The sequence below is a fragment of the Mya arenaria genome, chromosome 2, assembly GCF_026914265.1.
Source record: "Mya arenaria isolate MELC-2E11 chromosome 2, ASM2691426v1".
In the NCBI taxonomy this organism is placed as follows: Eukaryota; Metazoa; Mollusca; class Bivalvia; order Myida; family Myidae; genus Mya; species Mya arenaria.
Window position 1 is genome coordinate 29,768,600 of NC_069123.1, and position 26,421 is coordinate 29,795,020.

The 26,421-nt window shown below is 36.3% G+C and overlaps 1 protein-coding gene across 1 annotated transcript; it reads right to left on the bottom strand.

The window, feature by feature from the left end:
* Positions 1–1,839: 1,839 nt before the first annotated feature.
* Positions 1,840–24,140, bottom strand: LOC128225178 (adenylosuccinate lyase-like). Its single transcript, XM_052935234.1, has 13 exons — positions 23,967–24,140; positions 21,955–22,158; positions 21,395–21,439; positions 21,015–21,094; positions 20,288–20,459; positions 19,783–19,829; positions 19,055–19,145; positions 16,912–16,981; positions 16,247–16,394; positions 15,475–15,565; positions 12,641–12,730; positions 3,634–3,810; positions 1,840–2,654 (listed from the first exon to the last, which is right to left on the bottom strand). Exons 1-13 carry the CDS (start codon positions 24,129–24,131, stop codon positions 2,568–2,570), a joined length of 1,467 nt encoding a protein of 488 aa, XP_052791194.1. The 5' UTR covers positions 24,132–24,140; the 3' UTR covers positions 1,840–2,567.
* Positions 24,141–26,421: the final 2,281 nt, after the last annotated feature.

The following is a 26,421-nucleotide window of genomic DNA, read 5'->3' on the forward strand; positions in this document are numbered from 1 at the left end:
AGTTGTAAAAATTGCAATGACAGTTGAAGGGCAATTTGATAAGGTGTGAAAAACCGTTGTTCACTGTTAATGCATGGCCGATATTAGTTGATATGGGCATTTGAGATGATAATTATGAGAAGTTAATGACGAGAAGTTAACGCTTTAGATGTGGTCAGAGGGTTCTTTGAGTTCACTGCCGATGCTGCCCGTGATCTTCAGACGCTCTGTACGCTGTCATGTCACATTACGATTGAACAGTTTCGCGAAAGCGACAAGAGGCGCCAATCAACAATCCTTGATTTTGCGAAACTTAAATCTGACTAATGCCACAATATGTACTGTCATTCAAATGTGCTTTTTTGTTAAAATAAACATTTTTATTTATTCATTTATTGTTTTTTCATTTGCGTTTTACATTAAGTTTACGTCAACCTTTTGAACATATTAGCGATTTCCACAACGCAACACATAATCAGTGTCTTAGTAAACAGTCTGTTTGACGACTTCAAACTTAAAATACACTGAAAGATATTTCATATCAAACTGGAAAATTGAAAATCGAGTCGTTCAAAACATCGGTTCCCTCGAGGTTTTGGCTCGGTCCCTAGCGACCTCGAGCGATCGCAGTTTTACTGTATTTCAAATCTCTCATGTTAACCAACGATAAAGACTGCGTGTAAAGGTTCCGAATGAAAAAAATCGTGATCCACAGACGCCCTATACTTAGTATTACATAAGTCCTCTGCAATAACCATGATCTAATCTAGTTTGTTTAAAAACAAATTTTAAAAACAAATTGTCAAAATGTTTTTAGAATCTAATATCAACTAAATTACAATTTAATTATTTTGAACAATGAAGGTATAGAATAAATAAGTTAATCAACATAGTTCTGTACAATATGGTCTGTTATATGGAGATATATTTGGACAAGTACACAGCTGGGAACCGGTCATCCAATATGTTTTTCTCCAGCTGTATCCAAATATATCCAATATTGTACAGAACAATGTTAAAGTGACACTCTTATTCAAAATCAATGCATAAACATGTATAACAAACATCAATTTTGACTAATAATCCTTTAACTACTTACTAAATAATACAATTATGGAAAATATTAATTACTGATAACAACATTGTAACCGTGTATTTAATAGCAGATAGCGCCAAAAATATTAAATGATTGGTGAATGCTAAAAGATTTACTGTGGTCTACTATAGTCTAGTAAGGTTGAAATATCATGTTTTATGCTCATTTCTTTCAAATTTAACTAGGTATCCTTCATAAGAAGATCAACTGATTACGGTATGCATTTTCTTATATGCTTACATTGAGGAAGAGCTATCATAAACTATTAGGGTATGCCAGCCCCAATGATTTGTGATGTGAAGTGTGGAGGAGTGATGCATTAGGAGGTGGGGACATGGGTATTTTTAATATCACTCCATGAATGACACAGCTACAGTCTGGACTCGACAAACCAGACTCAATTACATGTATGTGCATATTTGCAGCATTCCATTATGATTAAACTCAAAGTGTGACATTAAACTTTGTTGTAGGCCCATGGGTCTTGCACGCGACACATCACCTATTTGCACCAAACAAATGTGCCAATTAATTTTAAAAACCCTCTGTCCATGAAGTTACAGCCCCAACAGGACCAACACGATACTGTATATGCATATATGCAGCATTCCATAATGATAAACCTGTAAGAGGTACCCTGACCTTTGAGAAAGGGACTGGGTCGTTTGTGTGACACCATCTTAATATACTGAACATATGTGCCAAGTCCCTCCCTGCATGAATCACATTTACAACACAAACAAGGAAAACCAGAGAGACAGACGGACGCACACTGTGATTTTAATATGCCCATCTTGGAGTGTATAAAAAGTATTAACAGGAATATCTGACAACAACTGATGTAATACAATAGACAAATAACATTGATAACACACAAAGATGCATTGGAAGTTTTTTTAATTGGGCATAATGTGATAATATTCAACAACAATATAATGTTTGTAAAGATATCTAGAACACAAAAGATTTAATAGTAGAAATGGCACATAATACAGTATGATAATAGTTCTATTAGGTTAGTGGTGCTATTTCTTCAGCACCATAAGTAATGTTTGGAGATTCTGTTCAGTGTAATAAATGTCTGAAATTAAACCTCAGGCAGTGTTTTTAATTCATCATAAGCTAAAGGCAGTGTTTATAGTTGATCATAAGCTATAGATTTAATGCCATAATATCCTATGCCAAGTCCATGCTTCATTCTTTAAGAAACCTGTCGGACACAAACTGCTAAAAGAGTATATTCATGTAAGATAAAAATGAGAGCTCAATTATATTCCATGATTTCGGCAATATTCTTAGAGATTCAATTTTTACTGATAACAAATAATTGAATTCCATGAATCTATTGTTGTCCTCATTACTGGTTCAGTTCTTATTTTTATTCCAGTTTTCAGGAATAAGGCTTTCAATTTGCAATCATTTCCGCAGCACAGAGATGAGAATTTTACATATGGCGAAGGATCAAATTGCAAAAACTTAATATTATCTTCAACTACAGGTTCAGTTCTGAGATTTCATCCAGTTTTCCGGAATATGGCTTAATGGCAGGCTTCACTTCTGCAGCCAGGAATTTGGTCACCTGCAAAGAAATAAATAAACTAGAACTATCAAAGAATGTTTTTAAAAAACAACAACACATTTTATATGATCAAGGATCTTGCCCAATATTTTTAATTTCCTTTTACTATAAATGTAGACTATAGAACACAAGTGTTAACAACATGTTTCATACTTCATAGAAGTATTCTTGACATTCGGAATCAGAAAATGAACACACTTTGGTAAAAATTTATTTGAACTCATTTTGCAGTGGAAACCTATGATCGATCAATTAAGAATGGTCCAGAATGGAATAAGGAGGCTCTGATAACAATATTCTACTGAGGATGTCACTTATTTAGTATCCTTTTTTAAGGGGTTTCGTTTTGTTTTTTTCAGGATAGCTAGACGCAAAACATTAAAACAGTATGGTATGGCCTGATGTCCAGAAGGTGGCGTGTTATTAGTTCTATACGATAGATTTTAGGTGCTACATAGTCATTAAGCTTCACAACATTTGACTGAACGGATCAAAATTTATAGAATAATTTTATAAATTATAATATTATAGTAATTTGGATATGTTAGATTGTTTGGACCAGCAATTAGTATTATTTAAGATACAGTAATCATTTTCTTGTATGTGTGATAATTAGTGTAAGCAAATTTAATTTGCTTTAAGCAAATAATACAATTTCTGGAAGAACATGTTGATGTTAATTAACTCAAATATTTATATATAATGATATTTTGAATGCGAATAACGTCTGATTTGGCTTCTTTTTGTATATTTCTTTATATATTACTGTGCATGTATGGGTTCGGTGTATTTATTAAATGATATGTCCATAATTGCAAAATAAAGTTGAAATTTAAACTGTCCAATAGTTGGAAATGTATGGATGTGAATGAGGATAGTTGTCCCGAACATTTGAAAACTATGTACAGTAAAGAAAACCCCCAATATTTACCGCTTTCTGTTTCTAAACATTATGAGAAATCATATTTATATTACAAACCTGACTAGGGGCTCTTCCAGTGAAAGTAGAAGGGTCCAAAATGGCCTCTAGCTGGGCATGAATGGGTTTGAAGTATTGGGATTTCTTGATTCTCTCCACCAGGTCATTATCCCCGCCCTCCTGCTTTACAACAGCCCCTGCCTCATGAGATAGCACCCTGATCTCCTCATGACATTCCTGGAGATAAAATAGTATTACTATTTTAATTGGCACATTAATCCCAGACCTGTGTTTGACCATATGAATGAGGTCATTATTCCCGCCCTCCTGCTTCACAACCATCCCTGCCTCATGGGATAGCACCGTGATCATTCCTGGAGAAAATATAATAACTGTTTTAATCTGCACATTAATCCCAAACCTGTATACTGTACTCCAGCCAGGATTGGAAAGGGCCGGGTGCTAGGTCACAAAGGGCACTTTAGATGCGCATGGAATGAGCCTTGATGGGGCACTTGCAAGGGCCAATGTTCAATTCCTATAATGTATGTGATGTAACTAGTTTTACTACTTTCAATACTAACAGTTTGTTATCCCCCGCCTTGAAAAGGCGAGTGGATATTGTAATGGTAGGCGCGATTCTGTATGTGCGTGCCTGCGTAAGTGTGTGCGTCCGTCCGTCCCACATTCATTTCTTTGCATCTCCTCTTACATTTCTCATGCGATTTCTACTTTCACAGATTGATGATCATAAAGTAAAGCAGCGCATATTGTCGGGCTTTCCCGATTCGACCATTTTTGAAAGAGTTATTGCCCTTTGGTTATTTTACATTTATAATTGGTTTCTTCGCAACTCCTCTTACGTTTTTCATGCGATTTCTATCAAACTTTCACAGATTGATGATCATAAAGTGAAGCAGCGCATATTGTCGGGCTTTCCCGATTGGACCATTTTTAAAAGAGTTATTGCCCTTCTTTTTTACATTTAAAATTGGTTTCTTCGCAACTCCTCTTACGTTTTTCATGCAATTTCTACCAAACTTTCACAGATTGATGACTATATAGAGACGCAGCGCATATTGTCAGGCTTTTGCAATTTGACCTTTTTTGAAAGAGTTTTTTGCCCTTTCTTAATTTTACGCATTTCGTATGTTCCTGAGAAACTACCCTTACCATTGATTGGCTTTCGTTACAAAAAATGCCCCCATGAGGCGGGGATATAGCTGTCTGTGACCGCTCTTGTGTCTGATGAGTGTTAGGTCGGGGTTTTTTCTGGGTAGTATGTTGCCACACTCCCAGATTGGCCCCAGAAGCCAGGTCTCCCCAAGTTCTGGGGTCTAAACGCCCTTGGGCCCGTACAACCAGCTATCTACTTTTTACATTTCTGTTTCTCCATTTCTTTCGAGAATGCTTTTTTTGATATTGCAATAGTCAGCTGGCTCTACGACTGCGTTTGGGGCGTTAATACATTGACTGGGTTGCTGCCTGCCTATATAGCTATTCTTCTAAACTTGTATAAGTTTTATCTAATTCTGAAAGTGAAATAGTCATTTTCTTGTTTTTTAAATAGGCTCTTCGGTGCTTTAATCGGAAAATTTAGTCACAGCAAAATTCAATATTTTTCTTCTGACTTTGAGACAATTTTTTTGTGTGATTTTCTTTTTAAATTGAGTAAAAAACACATCAAAAATCAGTTAAAGCATTAGTTTAAAAATAGATGATACATTTGAATAGATTATTCATGGAGTAACAAGACTCTTTTGAATCCAATAATCTATATTAAGATATGAGAACACTTTATTAATAGATGCATATAAACATTCTTAATAGCAGTGTTGTCCCCTGAATGGTGCAGCTTTCTATACTTTTCAAATATATTTTTGTTATTATATGCGCATGTGGATAATCACAAACAAAAATCACTGACATTTATAATATTTATTGAAACTAAAACACAGTTATGAGGCAATTTTTTTTTGTGGTACAAATTTGAATGTTTTTCATTATTATTACTATTAATTAAGATCAGGGGTTTCAATAAGACCCAAAATCAGGACTTTTTTAAAATTCCATGTCTGAATTTCAGGAATTTTAGGAATTTTCATAGAATTTGTAGGTAAAGTAGCGCGTTTGATGCACAACTTAAAATGTTTATATTTAGGCCAAATAAAAAAAATGTCTTGTTTCTGGTCACCCGACCGACCCTACTTTTTACCCCCCGACCGTTTTTTTTTTATAGCGTAAAGACCGTTTTTTATAATTAGCGTAAAGTGAGCCGGGATTCCCGGTCCCGGCGCCGAAGAGTAAACCGCGCTATCCGACAGTAATATTATATTCGTGACGTGTTTTTTATACGGCCTGTTACGCATTTGATAGCCAGAAAAATAGACAAATGTTTGCACTTTGACGGTTGTAGTGTCATTAAAGTTGCCCATTCGCAAACAACAATAAAAAGTCTTTTCATCGATTTACATGGCGAGCGAGAAAATGTCCGACTTGAAGCTAAATGTTCGGTAAGTTGTATGGTTGTTTAGATATCGTAAAAGGGCCATCGTAAAACAAATAATGCCTCGACCGAGAATTACAGTTTTGGCACCGACATTTTCGTAATTCAAAAGACTATCTATACACATATATACAAGGTTTATTTGAATCGGATGAATTAAGGCAAAATAATGCCGACGAAGCGTGAATCATTATGCTGAGTGAATGGATTTAAATACTTCGTCTCTCTCAAATACCGAACGTCATACTAAAACGTTTCATTTTTGGACCTCGTTTTTAATGTTTTAAAGGATTAAAATTAATTTTCTGTATGAAGAACCATTGACATTACACTTAGTTAGGTGCCCGATACTATAATTAAAGCAGATAGAAGAATGAAGGGGCGATCTCTTATCTGGGTTATTTGATCAGTTTGCTTTTAATAAATAAAGTAGGAACTGTGGTCATTTAGATAAAAAGAGCTCCAGATATAAAACATATTTTGTGTTTTCATGATAAATATTTTCTTTGTGTATCCATCAAATCCTATCTTGTAACACCCAGCTTTTTGAGGCAATACTAGTCCTGCTCACATAGAAGATAGGGTTTGCTGGATAAATATAAAAGAGATTTATGTGAAGCTCTGCATATATTTATTTTTTTACAGACCGATGTACGGCCAGATTCTGAATTATTCGAGATTGATCCAGAACTAACAATTGGTGACCTAAAGGGGTTCTATCCTGTCAAATCACTGAAACTGCAATGTGTAACTGCAACACCAGATGATAGATTTATTCATATAAACACATGTAATTTTATTATTGTTTTCATATATATGTGTGTGTATAAATATGATCAGAACACAGACATCATTTTTTATAAAAACCTGTGAAACAAATATTCAGTTAAATATTCGACTCAAAATTTTCATAGCATAAAAAATATACAACAAAAAGGTTATCACAGACATAGTTTTATGCATTGCATAAATCACTGAATCTAATAAATTGATATTTTGTCTCTGTGATGTTTACCCTTTACCTCAGAAACCCTTTGGCATGCCTTTGCACACAGAGTAGACCCTGATAAGACATCTCAATGAGCTGTCTGATCAGGGTCAAATCTGTTTGCTTAACATAGTATGTTACAGATCTAAGTTTTCACTGTTTTGGCTATGAATGCATATATATATATACCTTGATAAATTGGTCTATGGGGTTTGGACATGGGGAAGTCTTGAATGAATAATGAACAGGTGAAAATGTTTATAGATTTATTCATATAAACACATGTCATTTTATTATTATTTTCATATATATATGTGTGTGTGTGTGTGTGTGTGTGTGTGTGTGTGTGTGTGTGTGTGTGTGTGTGTGTGTGTGTGTGTGAATATGATCAGAACAAAGACATCATTTTTTATAAAACCTGTGAAAAAAAATATTTAGATAAATATCTGACTCAAAATTTTCATATTAAGCATAAAAAAATATACAGCTAAAGGTTATCACAGACATAGTTTTATGCATTGCATAAATCACTGAATCTAATAAAATGATATTTTGTCTCTGTGATGTTTAAATACCCAGTATTACGGTTTCTTCCATCCATGTTTATATTTGTTTTCTGACAAAGAATGACAATTGTTTCTTGAGATTATTTCAAATTCTAGACTTGGACTTGTTGCTTCTTGTCATGTAATAGTGCTGTTGTTGTTCTGTTAAACTAATAAATACATAAATATGGTTATAAACTTGTGTCCAGTTTCCTTTAAGCCATATTTGATGATGTTGTATTGGCAGACAATATTTCATCATTTTTCAAACGCTATACTATTTCATTCCAAAGGTTTGAATAAAAAAAAAAAAAAAAAAAAAAAAAAAAAAACACCTACCTACCGACCCTGTTTTTTTTTAGGCATGTGACCAGAAACAAGACATTTTTTTTTTGGCCTTATGTTTATTGTTATATTCAACCATAACAAGAGTCTAGCATAGGGGTGCATGGGGATGGGAGTGGGAGGGGTCCACTCTTGTCACAAGGCGGGGGGTAGGGTTCTTGTACAATGTTTTGTTTTCGTACTCAATTCAAATCATTTTCCGCAATTTTCAGACTTGTACAAAATGTTGTTGCTTTTTCACAAAATTTAGAAGGGTGTGTTTTAATATCAAAATTAAATTTGTCTGTGGTAATATGACTGTACTTGTCTGGAGTCTTCTTTAATGCAATGTCTCATTTTTCTCCTAAAATTCATGTAAAACAAGAGCTGTCACAGTATGTGACGAATGCCCCCGAATGTGACACTGACCTACGAACAAGGTCAGTACATGAAAAGTTTATCTTGCCTTTATGTGTCAAATACATATGGCAAGTTATTTTAAATTGCCTCTGAACATAAAAAAAATACCACCCATACTTGACAACCTACACTGTTATGTCCTTATATTCAGAATTCCCTTGTGAATAAACACTTAGTGTATCTTTCACCTTAGAGGTAGGGACATGGGTCTTGCACGCGACATGTCGTCTTGGTATGTGGAACACATGTGGCAAGTTATTTTAAAATCTGTCCATACAAGGGAAAGTTACAGCCCGGACACGACAACCTAAACTCTATGTCCTTATATGCAGCACTCCATTGTGAATAAACACTATGTGTGACCTTGACCTTTGAGGTAGGGACACGGGTCATGCACGCGACACGTCGTCTTGGTATGTGGAACACATGTAGCAAGTTATTTTAAAATCTGTCCATACAAGAGAAAGTTACAGCCCGGACACGACAACCTATACTCTATGTCCTTATATGCAGCACTCCATTGTGAATAAACATTTAGTGTGACCTTGACCTTTGAGGTAGGGACACGGGTTTTGCACGCGACACGTCGTCTTGGTATATGGAACACATGTGGCAAGTTATTTTAAAATCTGTCCATACAAGGGAAAGTTACAGCCCGGACACGACAACCTATACTCTATGTCCTTATATGCAGCACTCCATTGTAAATAAACACTAAGTGTGACCTTGACCTTTGAGATAGGGACACGGGTCTTGCACGCGACACGTCGTCTTGGTATGTGGAACACATGTGGCAAGTTATTTTAAAATCTGTCCATACAAGAGAAAGTTACAGACCGGATACGACAACCTATACTCTATGTCCTTATATGCAGCACTCCATTGTGAATAAACACTAAGTGTGACCTTGACCTTTGAGGTAGGGACACGGGTCTTGCACGCGACACGTCGTCTTGGTATGTGGAACACATGTGGCAAGTTATTTTAAAATCTGTCCATACAAGGGAAAGTTACAGCCCGGACACGACAACCTGTACTCTATGTCCTTATATGCAGCACTCCATTGTGAATAAACACTAAGTGTGACCTTGACCTTTGAGGTAGGGACACGGGTCTTGCACGCGACACGTCGTCTTGGTATGTGGTACACATGTGGCAAGTTATTTTAAAATCTGTCCATACAAGAGAAAGTTACAGCCTGGACACGACAACCTATACTCTATGTCCTTATATGCAGCACTCCATTGTGAATAAACACTAAGTGTGACCTTGACCTTTGAGGTAGGGACACGAGTCTTGCACGCCACACGTCGTCTTGGTATGTGGAACACATGTGGCAAGTTATTTTAAAATCTGTCCATACAGGGGAAAGTTACAGAGCCGGACGGACGGATGGATGGACGGACGGTGCGATTTTAATATGCCCACCTTCGGGGGCATAAAAATACCAAATCTGCAATAAAAACTTAATAAATATTTCGGAAACCAGGTATTTCAAATCTATCGTTTTCCTTTTCACTAAAATACACATTCATACGACATTAATGTTACGTATATAATTTGTCGAAATTTGCATACCAGTAGTCTGCGCTTTGACGCTGTTCATTACATACATCATTTATTTAAGGTAAAACATATTGATATCGTTACTCTCATTAATGTTTTTACAACAAAGAAATATACGCTAAAACGCACCCAAGACCAACTAACTAAAACGAAATCCCGGGGATGCATGCCCTCGTGACCCCCCCCCCCTTCTTAATGAAGTGGCCTACACATATACTTTCGTCAAGCTACGCCCCTGATTATCCCCCGCCTTGAAAAGGCGAGGCGATATAGTAATGGTAGGCGCGCTTCCATGCTTGCGTGTGTGCGTCCGTCCTTCCAACATTCATTTCTTTGCATCTCCTCTTACATTTCTCATGTGATTTCTACCAAACTTTCACAGATTGATGATCATAAAGTGAAGCAGCGCATATTGTTGGGCTTTCCCGATTCCACTATTTTTGAAAGAGTTAAAGCCCTTTGCTTATTTTACATTTAAAATTGGTTTCTTCGCAACTCCTCTTGCTTTTTTCATGCGATTTCTACCAAACTTTCACAGATTGATGATCATAAAGTGAAGAAGCGCATATTGTCGAGCTTTCCTGATTTTACTATTTTTGAAAGAGTTATTGCCCTTCGCTTATTTTACATTTAAAATTGGTTTCTTTGCAGCTGCTCTCACGTTTTTCATGCAATTTCTACCAAACTTTCACAGATTGATTATCATAAAGTGAAGCAGCGCATATTGGCGGCCTTTCCCGATTCCACTACTTTTGAAAGAGTTATTGCCCTTTGCTTATTTTACATTTAAAATTTGTTTCTTCCCAACTGCTCTTACGTTTTTCATGCAATTTCTTACCAAACTTTCACAGATTGATGATCATAAAGTGAAGCAGCACTTATTGTCGGGCTTTCCTGATTTGACCATTTTTGAAAGAGTTATTGCCCTTCTTTTTTACATTTAAAATTGGTTTCTTCGCAACTCCTCTTATGTTTTTCATGCGATTTCTACCAAACTTTCACAGATTGATGATCATAAAGTGAAGCAGCACATATTGTCGGGCTTTCCTGATTTGACCATTTTTGAAAGAGTTATTGCCCTTCTTTTTTACATTTAAAATTGGTTTCTTCGCAACTCCTCTTATGTTTTTCATGCGATTTCTACCAAACTTTCACAGATTGATGATCATAAAGTGAAGCAGCGCATAATGTCGAGCTTTCCCGATTAAACCATTTTTGAAAGAGTTATTGCCCTTTGCTTAAATTGCATTTGAAATTGGTTTCTTCGCAACTCCTCTTACGTTTTTCACACGATCTACCAAACTTTCACAGATTGATGACTATATAGTGATGCAGCGAATATTGTCGGGCTTTCCCGATTCGACCATTTTTGAAAGAGTTATTGCCCTTTGCTTACTTTACATTTAAAATTGGTTTCTTCACCACTCCTCTTACGTTTTTCATGCAATTTCTACCAAACTTTCACAGATTGATAACTATATAGTGACGCAGCGCATATTGTCGGGCTTTTGCGATTTGACCATTTTTGAAAGAGTTATTGCCCTTTCTTTATTTTACATTTAAAATTGGTTTCTTCGCAACTCCTCTTACGTTTATGACTATATAGTGACGCAGCGCATATTGTCAGGCTTTTGCAATTTGACCTTTTTTGAAAAAGTTATTGCCCTTTCTTAATTTTACGCAGTTCTTATGTTCCTGAGAAACTACCCTTACCATTGATTGGCTTTCGTTACAAAAAATGTCCCCATGAGGCGGGGATATAGCTGTCTGTGACCGCTCTTGTTATAAATACTTATAATGTTATTTTTACTTATAAAGGGTCAATATTATGTATATTTATTATTTTTATACTTATTTCTGAATATTGACTCTGTCCAACAAAGGGCACAGCAGGGAAAAGTAAAAATGCAGCATGGTGCTGGAAAACGGCAGCAGGGTGCCCCACCCATATATTTAGGCCTAGCTGGAGCACTGACTGTGTATAATCATATCATAAATAAGTTCACTATCCCCACCCTCCTGCTTTACAACTGTCCCTGCCTTGTTGGATAGCACCCTGATTTCCTCATGAAATTTGTGGGGATAACATATTTTTACTGTTAATATCTGCACATAAGTCCCGGTACAATGTCATTTTAAGTCACTTTCATATATAAGGTCAATATCCCCTCCCTCTTGCTGTAAAACAGCCCCTGCCTCGTGGGTTAGCACTTTTCTGGAGAGAAATAATTATCTGTCTTTATCTGCGTTTTTTTCTGGGCTTCAATATTAGTATAGTTAGTATACACATGTATGATAAATTAAATATTGCTATTCCATTAAATCATGATACCGGTAGTTCTTGAGTAATCCTCGTTTCAGTCTTGTTCATGCAAATGAATAGTATTTTTAAAGCAAAGTGGCACAAGATAGGTTGTTGCATTATTATGCTTAACTCATCTGACTTTTAAGATCAAAACAAAACATAGGAATTGCGTAGTTTTTTTTATATTAGCCTTTGATGTGTTTTTTTCAATTTATAGCTTTGTGCCCACAAATTCAACAGTTAGACATGTGCCAAAATATGGCAAATATTTTTTATCTGTACAAAAATAAAAAGTTTTTTGCTTTGTTTTTAATCATAAAAGTCAACTGAGCAAAACACAAAAATGCATTGAAATTAAAAAAAAAGAATTTTTGGCATCAACCTATATTGTGTCTCTTTGAGGTACAGCTTACCTGTCTGTCTGCCCCAGCTTTCACCATGGCCATTATAATGTTCTCTGTGGCCATGAATGGTAACTCTAGCTCCAGTCGACGCTTGATCACCTGGTATGGAATGTATAATTAGGCATATGAGGGTACTTCCTAGAGTTATGTTTTAAATGTTATAATATGTTTTACTTCACAATTTTACTCAAAATCACTATTGGAACATATTGGTCAAGCCTCTATCTACAAAACTTGAAAATGCTTTGAAAATCGATGGAGTGGTGTAAAATTTATTTAATTTGGCAGTAGTATTTCTCATAAACACTGGTCCATGATTGAATTGTGTTATGAAGTAAGAACTTTGGTCATTAAATTAAGAAATCAAATTTCATTGTCAATAAAATAGGTTTATTAAGGGTTGTCTGATAATAATGGACCTTAAATCATGACAATAATAGTAAAATAATAAAGATATTTTAAAACTGGTCAATGAACTTCAAAAGATGGCCACCAAAAATGACAGCAAAAACACCTGATTGATTGTAAACTATGTTTATGCAGTGAAGGAGATGGAAGAAGGAAATCAGGATAAATGGTTTTAGGTATTGCTTTTTTAGGTGTACAGGGGGCATATATTGTGTATCTATTGCGGATTGCATGATATTTACCATGTAACATAACCCTTGTTAGATATATACTGTGAAAGAAATATTTGCATTGTTTATTTTTTCACAAGATAAAATTGAGTTGTTTTATACTAATTAGATGCTTAATACTTTTGGTGTAATGAAGTTGATAAAAAGGATTGTATTTTTTCTAACAATTATTACTGATGGTCATTTTCTGCAGTGTAAAACATATAAAAACAAGAGATGTTTGTCAAACATTATGCCCCCTGAGCACCATGTTGTCAGGATTATATGGACAATTGAATGAAATATGCATGGACCGAAATGACAGCTGATTTGTCACTGACATTGGATGCCGTTGAGGCAGTTTTAAGATTATGACCATTCAAAATTTGAGGATAGAGTGTGTTATGTGCATGACCTTTGACTCTATGACCTCAAAATCCATAGGAGTCATCAGCTGGTCACCAAAAATCTAAATGTCAAGTTTGAGGGCCATGGGTGCAGGCATCGACAAGTTATCACACAGAAAAGCTTTTTTCATTCAAGGTCACTGTATCCTTGACCTTTGACCCGATGACCCCTAAAATCATGAGGGGTCATCTACAGGTCAGACACAACTCCAAGTCAAGTTTGAGGGCCATGGGTGCAGGCATTGTCGAATTATCACTTGAAACATTTTCGCATTCAAGGTCACTGTGAACTTGACCTTTGACCCATTGAATCCTAAAATCAATAAGGGTCATCTTCTGGTCAGTCCCAACTTCCATGTCAAGTTTGATGATCATAGGATCAGGCATTGTTGAGATATGACTGGGAGAAGATTTGCTAACTTTTTTGCGTTAAAGGTTAGTGTGACCTTGACCTTAGCCCGATGACCCCCAAAGTCAAGAGAGGTCATCTACTGGTCAGGCCCAATCTTCATGTCAAGTTTGATGACCATAGGTCCAGGAATTTTCGAGTTTGCTTTCAAGGTCACCGTGACCTTGACCTTTGACCTCTTCAATCAATAGGGGTCATCTACTGGTCAGGTCGAACCTCCAAGTCAAGTTTGAGGGCCATAGGTGCAGGCATTGTCAAGTTATCACACAGACAACCTTTTACCATTCAAGGACACTGTGACCTTGACCTTTGGTCTGATGACACCTAAAATCAATAGGGGTCAACTAATGGTCAGGCCCAACCTCCAAGTCAAGTTTGAGGGCCATGGGTGCAGGCATTGTCGAGTAATTACTCGGACAACCTTTTACCATTCAAGGTCACTGTGACCTTGACCTTTGGCCAAATGACCCGCAAAAATGATAGGGGTCATCTACTGGTCAGGCCCAACCTCCAAATCAAGTTTGGGGGCCTGGGTGCAGGCATTGCCGAGTTATCACAAGGACAACCTTTAACCATTCAAGGTCACAGTGACCTTGACCTTTGGCCCGATGACCCTAAAAACGTTAGGGGTCATCTACAGCTCAGGCCCAAGTTTGATGACCATAGGTCTAGGCATTGTTGAGTTATCACTTGGACAAGCTTTAAAATTATTTTACCATTAAAGGTCACTATGACCTTGACCTTTGACCCGATGAGCCCTAAAATCAATAGGGGTCCTCTACTGGTCAGGCCCAACCTTCATGTCAAGTTTGATGACCATACGTCCAGGAATTGTACCACTCGGACAACCTTTGGTCTACTGACGGACCGACCAACATGTGCAAAGCAATATACCCCTCTTCTTCGAAGGGGGGCATAATTTCCTATTTATGAATAAATAAGATAACCAAGAGGTCCAAACACCACAACTTTGCTTTGTTCATTTTCAATGCAGAGCATGTAATTATATTTTTCTAAGGGAAACAAACCCTACAATAATATACAACTCTCTGTACAAAGTTGAAACCCAGCTCTCATGGACATCTAACTACTGTATAAGGTTAATTCAGATGCAGACTTTATCGCGTTTACAAGCAATTCTTTACAGATGCATGGACGGACCCAGGACATTGTATACGCTTTTTGGTCAGAAAAGGGCGAGTCGAGTTAAAAATACATTTAAAACAAATCATTAATACATTTTTATAGGTTTTCAAAACTGATTGATGGCATTCAACTGAGATTGTGGTTTAACAATTTACACCTTTAATACAAAGATTCTCTAAGATTAACATCGAAGGTATAACACATTTGCAGCCATTAATTAAATGTTTAAAGTACAATTTAATCTTCCTTTAATCGAGTTCCTACCTTTGGATATACAACAAGTCCCTCTGATATATTCTGCAATGTGCTCAGCACAATGTCTGCTGTCAGGAAGGCCTCTGCCAAACAGATTCTCCTGGAAGTAATCAATTGTCAAGAATTTGCCTTAGAGATATAACTGGCCAAAGGATAACTGCAGCCAATTCTATTAAACTTGGTGAAGTTGTCCACAGCTTATCTTATGGTAAATTTATACACTGAAATGATTCCATTAGTTCAAGCTGCACTCTCACAGATTGAACGTTTTGACAACTTTTTTATTTTTTGTCTTGGAATGAGCCAAAATTTGCGAAAATTGATGTTTTGTGCATTTTTCTTAAACCGTTAGTAACTGTTAAAGCCATTAAACATTAATTTTCGAACAGAAATATGAAAATCTGCAATCTGATCTTTTGTCGGCAGTCTTTTATCATTGCTTTGCAGATATTTATGCAAAAATTTGCTCTTTCCAAGACAAAAAATAAAAAAGCTGTAAAAATAGTATATCTGTGAGAGTGAAGCTTTAATATGAATTTTTGGATAAATATTGACCAATCAGTAAACTTTTTGGCTAACTTTGCCCAAACCAAAGAATTAACAACTTTTATACAATTGGCTGAATTGTTCAGTACTGGTGATACCATGAAGATTTGAATCCCTTCAATAGACATTTATGACTTTTCTCACTTTTTTAATAACTTTTTTCGTTTTTGATCATCCAAAGTCAAACTTAGCTAATCAGTGTCTTTTTTGCCAAAAAACACCAACAACAGCCAACCTGTTAGCGCTGTCATCAAGTGACCGCTCCATCCACTGTACAGAGTGGGTCATTAGTGGGTCCTGTACAAGAGTCATCAGGTGTCGGGCCAGGGCACAACACCGCTCACTCCGCATTGGGTTTCTCTTGTAGGGCATGGCACTGGAGCCTAGGGTTAACACCATAAGTCATTCTATGAGATGTTTAGCTATTTAAAGAATTATTCATTATATGGGGAGAACAGGCAGGTAAGAATAATAAAATATTTATAAGAATCATAACACTGCTCATTTCACATTGAATTTCTCCTGTATGGTGTGGCACTGGAGCAGGGGGAAAACAATATTCATCAATCTAAGAGATGTGTCATTTTACATAAATAGGCAGATAAAGAATTTCAACGAAAGAGTAACATAAGTGCAGTGAATTTCAAAGTATTCAGGAGCTGGGGAGTGGTGTGTGGGGGGGAAATAATATTTGACAGCACAATAACCCTCACCAGTAGGCATTTTAATATTGAAAATGATCTTTAAGTAGCAAATTGAATGATTTGGGAAGTCATAACTTGCAGTTTCAATGGAAGACAACAAATGTCGGTAGTAATTTCAAAGAATGTCATCCATTGGTTAGTTTATGATCAAGTTTAATAAAAAGCAGACTCGGTATGAAAATTATCCATATTATACCTATTTGTTCTTTCTCAAATGGTTCTTCTAATTCTTTGAAATTGGCGAGCAGTCTTATGTCTGTGCATATCTGCAATTAAAATTGAAATGTTTGGAAACTGAGCATTAGGTAATTTAAAACAAGAATGACACAATTTGAAGCGAAGACATAGGAACTATTATGTTTGTTTCAGGTTTCAAAAAATGCAAGGCCTTGATATCAGAACTCACCAATTTAAATCTGACATAAAGAAAGCATCATAATATACCTTTGCAGGTACATACATCTAGGAAATTGAACCTTGCCCTAAATATCATATATTTCGTGACTCAAAGCATTGTCATACTAAATATTAAGCTCTAGAAAAACAAGAGCTGTCACAGAGACAGCGCGCTCGACAATTCCGCCGCTTTTCAGTGTAAGGATTGGCAAAACATGCATGGATCACTGTTAGATTAGATTTCAATGCAATACATGATGTGCTGAGATATTAACATAAATGTGGTTACATGGTAAATTTTAACCAAAATTTTTAAGTCTAATAATAAAGGGCCATTATTTGCAAAATACATTTATCTAACTTGGTTATTCAATTACATTGGGTGGTTGAATATCATTGTATAAAGTCTCAACGCAATACATCAAGTAGCAAGTAACATGCAAGACCTTCACCAGAATTTCTAAGTCTCATAATAAAGGGGCAAAAATGATATAATATGAAAGATAGAGTTATCTTACTTGATTTAAAAAGAAGGTTAAATGGTTGGGAACCTGTATGTAAAGTTTTAATACATGATGTATTCGCTGAGGTATTGACTTAAAAGTGGTAACATGCAAAACTTTAACCAGAATTTCTATGTCAAAAAAGGGGCCATTATTTGAAAGTAAAGCAAACTAGAGTTATCTAACTTGATTGGATGTAGGTTGGATGGTTGAGTAACATTGTATCAAGTCTCAATGCAATACCTCAAGTAGTTGCTGAGATATTAACCTATGTGTGCTTACACGCAAAACCTTAACCAGAATTTCAAAGCGAATAATAAAGGCCTATTATTTGCATTAAATGAAAACTAGAGTAATCTCACTTGGTTAATTAAGTAGGTTGGATGGTTGAGTACTATAGTATAAAGTCTCAATGCAATACCTCAAGTAGAAGTAGTTGCTGAGATATTAGCCTATGTGTGCTTGCATGCAAAACCTTAACCAGAATTTCTAAGTCGAATAATAAAGGGCAATTATTTGCATTTAATGCAAACTAGAGTTATCTAACTTGGTTGGATGTAGGTTTGATGGTTGAGTACCATTGTTTCAACTCTCAATGCAATACCTCAAATAGTTGCTGAGATATTAACCTATGTGTGCTTGCACGCAAAACCTTAACCAGAATTTCTAAGTCGAATAATAAAGGCCTATTATTTGCATTAAATGCAAACTAGAGTTATCTAACTTGGTTGGATGTAGGTTAGATGGTTGAGTACCATTGTATCAACTCTCAATGCAATACCTCAAGTAGTTGCTGAGATATTAACCTAAGTGTGCTTGCAGGCAAAACCTTAACCAGAATTTCTAAGTCAAATAATAAAGGGCAATTTTTTGCATTAAATGCAAACTAGAGTTTTCTAACTTGGTTAATCAAGTAGGCTAGACGGTTGAGTTCCATTATATAAAGTCTCAATGCAATACCTCAGGTAGTTGCTGAAATATTAACCAATGTATGCTTGCATGCAAAACCTTAACCAAGGTGTGATGCCAACGCCGACGCCAATGCCGACGCCAATGCCGACGCTTGGGTGAGTAGTATAGCTCTCCATATTCTTCGAATAGTCGAGCTAAAAATGTCCGAATAACTATCTGCCACAGGGCCTTAACATAGTTAACTTGGTGTGTCCTATAAACACTCTTCAGTTATTTTTAGATCATCAGGGGAGTTAACTCAAATAACAAATATTTCAGCAAATAATGTGACTTTTTACCTAAATTTGTTGGTGTTGACAAGTTCACTTATTTATTTTGACTAAATCAGTCAGTGGTATGGCATATTTAAAAAGTTCACCAGAGGGGAGAATAAAATCCATTTACTTAAATTGAATACCATGAACTATTTATAAAAGCTAATAAATTAATCACAAGAATGCAGTATATCAAACATTCTATTTTCCTTACTTTATGAACTGAAGCTCCAAGACTAGCGAGTGTGCTGAGAGAATCTATGTCCACCTTTCGTGTGTATGTCTGGCCACAGATCAGGAAATGCCTACAAAACAAAAGCTATTTAGGATTTAAACTACTATTAGATTCATATTTTCAAACTTGTTCATGTTTTATATTCAAAATCCTTCTTTAGATATGGTAATAAACTTTAGATATGGTAATAAAACACTCATTTCTCCATTAACTTTTAAAGTTTGGTTGATGGTCAGCAAGTCAGACTAGTGAGTTTTCTCCGGGCATTTGGGTTTCCCCCTCAACACAAGACTACACTCTTGCGCATCATCATGCCAATTATCATTTGTAAAATGAATAAAGTTTAAAATAACAGATGTGAAATATAGCATGCAATCTATTTTTCGGGGGGGGGGGGGGGGGGGGGGGGGGGGGGGGGGGTGTTTCAAGACGTTATTATTAGATTTCGTTATTTTGATTTCATAAAAGATAATAACCTCTTGAACACTATAAGAATAAGGTTTCCAGGTTTTTATGAGAAACTGTATTTCCGCAACTGGTACATTATACCCAATATGTTGTTATCATAGTCCATTTCCTTGGTAGAAACCCTTATTGGTGTTGTGAGAAAGTACCACTGGTGGGGATCGAACCCACAACCTCTCGGGTAAGAGATGGATACCTATATATACCACAATCATCATTATATGTATTGCTGACAAACTTACTGCTTAAAGTCTGCCATCTCAGTGACTAGTCTATCCAGGATTTCCACCTACATATCCCAAAAGAAAGAAGACATGTTTAGCTAAAAATATCGCTCAAGTTACAATTTACAATCATGTGATAACAACACGTTCCAATAGAAAGAAGGGGCATGTTTAAAACAACAATATACCTGAAACACCATTGGACAATTTTGAGATGGACAATTTTGAGATTGAGCCTTTCATAATCATTTTCTACATTCTGAGCCATTTTAACGGCATTCTATACATACTATTTAGTATTATTTTTCAAACCTTTTTCCCAGTTCTTATGAAATTGTTATTTCAAAATACATAAAAATATTTTATTGAGATCTTTTTTGGATCATTTAGAAACGTCGGAACCTTATAAATCTCAACACTCACAAAACAGAGTAGGATTTACTTAAACTTGTCATGAATCAGATAAGCCACAATAACAATTTTAAGAATGTTTGACAAAACAGCTCAGTATAAAATACTACACCTTCTCTTCATCTCCTTCAAACAGTGCCAGGAAACTGGCCTGGGTGCCTGTCGTCCCTTTAACTCCGCGGAACTTAAGATCATTCCTCGCACGCTCAATGTTCCGTAGATCCATGAGTAGGTCTTGTATCCAGATACATGCCCTCTTGCCCACTGTGGTCAACTGGGCGGGTCTGGAAAATATTCATAATGATTCTGTGAGTTATCGGAATAAGCCAGCTGAATTCTTACAGTATCACTTGGTTTTAGAATATGTATCAAATCCAGCTATATAATCAAAAGTCACATTCTGAGCCTACCAAGTGAACATTTTACCAGGAATTTTGGTCTTCAGCATATTTTTAAGTAAATATCCCAAAGATCTTTCAAGTTATGCCCCGGATAAAAAAGTATGAAAATTAACAAAGGACAATTTGAAGAAAGATACTTCAGCATAAGTTATAGTTTCTGTGTACTGCACTTCTCCTCATTGAGAACTATCTGTATATGAAGTTTAAAGTCAATCCCTTTCACTTTTCGGCGTGGGATAGTAATAATCTTGTCTGTTTCCTGGTTAAAAACTGGTAAGGCTTGTGAGACTTGAATCCACAACTTCAGGAGTGAGAAGCTGCCACCTGTATCATCACTACATGTTACTTACAAAAGAAGTAAAGAAACCATGAGCTGGGTCTACATGCTTGAACAAAATTGAAGCATTTTTTGAACAGATGCTTGCCATTCAAACTTACTGAAGATGTGTGTATGCCAGACAGGGCAGGTTCTTGTATTGTTCTGCAAACACTGCTAGTCTCTGAATACATCTAGCCAACTGAAACATAGATACTTAATAGAGACAGGGACCTAGGATTTGTACATGACACATGACTGCACCTAGCACCTGACATGTGTGCCTTTATATGCACAAAGGGCACATAAAAAAGGTCACAAAGTATGTGTGCTGTCGGTATTTATAAATAAATCACAAGCCTGAATATCCCTAGAAGAATACTAACATATCACCTGTCAAAAAAAACTAAGGAACTAAGCAAATAGCAATCCTAAAAGATCAAGATGTATTCTCTCAATTAAGAAGTATTTCAAATGGTTTAATAGTTATACTAATACCTACCTTTGGCAGAACTATATCAAATGCATCTCTCATAACAATCAGATCCTGCAAGATAACACAACAAATGTTGTTTTATATCTATATAAAAGTTTGTGTTTAAAAAAGTATTTCCAATAAAATACTAACATATAATAGTGCATTAAACATAAAATTAAACTGTATTATTAATATAATATACTATACATCACTTGGTCAGTCACTAAAGAAACGTTAGTAAAGTCTAACTGTTGTTGATTTAAAACTTACACATATATATATGTTTCAAAATCTGCTATTGTTAATGAAGAAATATAAAAAACATATGCTTTATGCAGTTTAGTATATACAAATAACTAAGTGTAAGTGTACACACGGCCTTAATTCGAGTATTTTCTTAAATGGTCGTTAAGAATGATTCTTGCCCTGGGCATCCTAAGTCCTATACTCAATGGTTATCCTTTAATTGATATGTGCAGAAAGTAATGCTTGGGACAATCAGATGTTGGCTTAGGACCAATGGTTGTCTCTCAAGCAGATTTATAAACAAATCACTAACTGTCAACTAATGGTACACTACATACGGTATTATCCCCAACAAAAGCAGATGTAGCACCAAGATGAATGATTGCTGCAGCTTTTGGACAACAGACACCAAAGGTGTGAACATGGGCCATCACATCATGCCGTCGCTTTTTCTCTTCCTCCGCAGCTCTTTTAAAGTCAATGTTCATCAAGTTGGCCTCCATTTCAGCTATCTGTTCATCTGAGATGTTCAGCCCAAGTGTCTAATTCATATAAAGGAAATTTAATATAAAACACATTTTGATATGAGCATATACAAGTTAATATGAGAATTGGTGAAGTATAATAATTAACAAGGTGCCTGTACAGTCTTCAGTGATCTTGATTGTTGTAATGGACAGGGTATATCCTGGCTATTTTCCCATCATGATCAAGTTTGGAATTATGACAATTATTTTACACTTTCAACTACTGTCATAAAAACAAGCAAAAAGCATATATGATTTAGGTACAGATTAAAAATATTAGCTTTTATAAATGTTTATTTTTAAATTACAGTTGAACCCTGTTGGCTCAATCTCCCTTAGCTTGATATCCTCGCTAGCTAGAATTGGATGTGAAGGACCGATTTTTTTCTACTGAATGTAACATTTCCCGCTTGGCTCAATGTATTTGTCGTCGGTTCCTGGGAGTTCAAGCTAATGGGGTTGGACTGTGATGGTTACGTGGCCACAAATTACCGTTAAAAAGGGCTAAAACATCTCTAATATTTTTTATCTGTACCTTAATCATTTGCATTTTTGTTTTGATCATTAAAGTAAAATGATCAATACACGGTATTGCAATAAAAATTAAAAAAAACACAATCTGACCAAAATTGTACACAACCACTGGTCAAGAGTGGGAATACAGATAATACGTTGTTTGATCAGTAACCTGAATTTTCTTGGATATATGAACATATTATAAAAGGATATTTGTTGAAGTAATCATATTGTGTGAAGTGTAGGTCAGATCAATGTCAAGGTTATTTTGGCTAAAAAAAGAAGGAAAATGAGTCCTTAATTTATAACATCTATGAAAGAGCAAGCCTTCAGTATTTTCGATACAGTAATATGGCGGACACCAGTACGTGTACTCTGACCTTTAAATGTCTCATGTGACCTTGACCTTTGAGGTATGGACCGAGGTCAAGGTCACTGCATATGGTCTCAATGAAAACAACATTTGTACCAAGTAATATGGTAATCCATCAATGCATAAGTAAGTAATAGCGCGGGTACAAGCATGTGTACTCTGACCTTCAAATGTCTTGTGTGACCTTGACTTTTGAAGTATGGACCCGGGTCAAGGTCACTGCACATCGTCTCAATGAGGACATTATTTGTACCAAGTAATATGGAAATCCATCAATGCATAAGTAAGTCATAGCGTGGGTATGAGCATGTGTACTCTGACCTTTAAATGTCTCGTGTGACCTTGACCCTGATCCATACCTCAAAGGTCAAGGTCACAAGAGACATTTAAACACCAGTATGTGTACCCTGACCTTTAAATGTCTCGTGTGACCTTGACTTTTGAGGTATGGACCGGGGTCAAGGTCACTGCACATCGTCTCAATGAGGACACGCCCCAATAGAAGTAAGGCATCCATGCATAAGTAAGTTATAGCCGAAATGTTACTGCCGGACGGACAGACAGCATAAAAAACAATTTATATTGTGTGCCTCCTGTGAATAAAAAAACACTGGTCTGGTTTAGAACTTAAGAACAATGTAGACTTAAAATAATATGATAAATCCTTCTTATTATTTGTTATCTGAGTGCAATCCATGTGTATGTTATCTGCGCTTGGTAAAGCACTTCTTCGTCTGTATTATCTGCATAACTCTATGTGAGATTTCCATACGGTTTCGAATTGACAAACTCAACGGTAAACGCTTTAGCAAGGCTGAGTGGTTGCGAAAGGAAAATGTTACGAAATGACTATAATTACTCTATAATCATCTCTGTAACCTCCGACTTATCAATATCAATTTATCATATGCGAAATTTGTGAATGTAAACAAACCTTCTCAGACTTTGCCAACCAAGTCCAAAGCTTTCTCCAGGTTGAAAACTTCTTCATTTCGCTAAAGGTATATGCCATCTCTGGACTGGCATACCGAGAAACTAAAGGCGTTCTGTACTTCGCCATTTCTGGAGGAATATTTTCAAAATCAATGCCGCTCTCCATGGGCGCAGCCATTTTGTTTCTGTCAGAATACCGTGCCCCATCGTTCACGATAGGGTCATTTCGTCCTTTCTGCATCGGTCTACCGTCCGACCTTCCAGGGTGTCGAGATTTACTGATCATTATAATCCGTCACCACGGGCTTCGAACAACTGTATAATGAAGTATCATAATATCATTACAGATCACACTGATTCCTATAAGGGGAAAGCTACTTGTAGTATGAAGTACTGTATATGTAAAAGTAATAAACATGCTGGTTAAGGGAAAATCGGCTAGGAAACGTGTACAGTCGAGTGATAACCGTCAAGTTTGAAAAATAAAAATATATACATGCAAGCACAGTCACAGCATGCACAGAAATGCCGAGAAAATACGAAAAATGTGGATACAAATTACTGACCTATAAACCAAAAAAATAATGGTTTATGGGTCCTTGTAGAATTCAACACTTGTATTTGTAACATTGCATAGAAACCCACATACTATTCAATAATTTTTAAGTTATGATACCAAACTAAGATGCCGATCAAAAAATATGTTTTAGCCACATACTAGACCATTTTAAAAATTTAAAGAGAAAGTTAAGTTACCAGGCAAAAGTTGACACCAGAATCGGTACTTTTCCTTACAAATCCGCCATATTCACTTAATAATTGAATGAAACAAAATTACGTTCTCCCACTGTTTAAAAAGACGACGTCCAAAACGGAAACTCGATATGTTCTGGGAGTAGGATGTGTTATTGGTCCCAGATATGTTCTACAATGTCTTACGTTTAATCCATTTTATGTGCATCTATCAAGTGTAAATGTGCTATATTGTGCTCCTTTAATAAAATCTGTTCAAAGTTCACTCGTGCTGTGATTTCGTGATGGAGATTTCGCATCCATTGCACGGCAACGCAACCAGTCAGAGAAAAGAACACTTAAACATAAAGCAATATACTCGCGGAGTGAAATATTGTCTGAGACATTACAATCACCATGTGAAGTTGTATTGTTATTCTTAACATTATTGATGACCAACGCTCGTAATATCCATTCCTTTATGCCGTGCCACTACGCGTTATAAATTCACATTTAATATCCAAGATCAATGGGGTTGTTCAGGTACACTCTTAATTACGCTTTCATTATTGTTTTCTCCTATAAAGAACATGATTTCGATATAATGTGTGAATCTAATCCAAAACAAGAAAACTCTTGAAACGACGTATTAAAACGTATCTGTAAATACTTGATATATAATACCACTTGATTAAACAGAGTTATTAAAAAGTAACCTGACTTTAAGGCATTGAGAAGAAATTGAAGGCGGGGACTGAACTTTTATCTCGATGTGTGACAAACTATAAAGGAGCCTATGTTTATTCAAGTTTCTCCGTATTAATTTATCGTTAATGTTGACTTATAAACAATTTATATGATTAGTGTGGCAGAAGTTTTGATACCATTTGGACATTTCAAGCAACATTTATTTTCAAATAATATTCCTGGTGCCACGATGCCATTCAGTTAAGTATATGCTATGCATTCGTCATCGTCGGCAACCGCGGTACATTTTCCGTTACACTTAATTATAGGAGGCAAACGAATGGCAAAATTGATATTCGAATATTCGGTAATTCTTTCGATCGAATATTCAATTACCGAAATATATCTTTAAGAAGTTGTTGTCAACTATTGTTATTATTCGCTAAAGTAATAGCCGGGGCATTTTAACCCTTCTTTGTCCTAGCCGGCAGTACGCGCGGCGGACCCTGTAGCCGGGGCATTTTAACCCTACTTTGTCCTAGCCGGCAGAACGCGCGGCGGACCCTGTAGCCGGGGCATTTTAACCCTACTTTGTCCTAGCCGGCAGAACGCGCGGCGGACCCTGTAGCCGGTGCATTTTAACCCTACTTTGTCATAGCCGGCAGAACGCGCGGCGGACCCTGTAGCCGGTGCATTTTAACCCTACTTTGTCATAGCCGGCAGAACGCGCGGCGGACCCTGTAGCCGGTGCATTTTAACCCTACTTTGTCATAGCCGGCAGAACGCGCGGCGGACCCTATAGTCGGGGCATTTTAACCCTACTTTGTCCTAGCGGGCGTACTGCGGCGGACCCTGACCCTGACCAAAATGAGCCTGGGAAATTCCCTATTTTCAGAAAGGAAAAAAAGAACAGTACACTATGAACAACGGGAAGTTCATAATGATACATAGCGTAGTAGTGTATCGGGGGTATCCGGCGATGTACTTTCGTTGGCTCCAGAAACAGAAAGTGCCGCATGAATATGAAACATGCATTC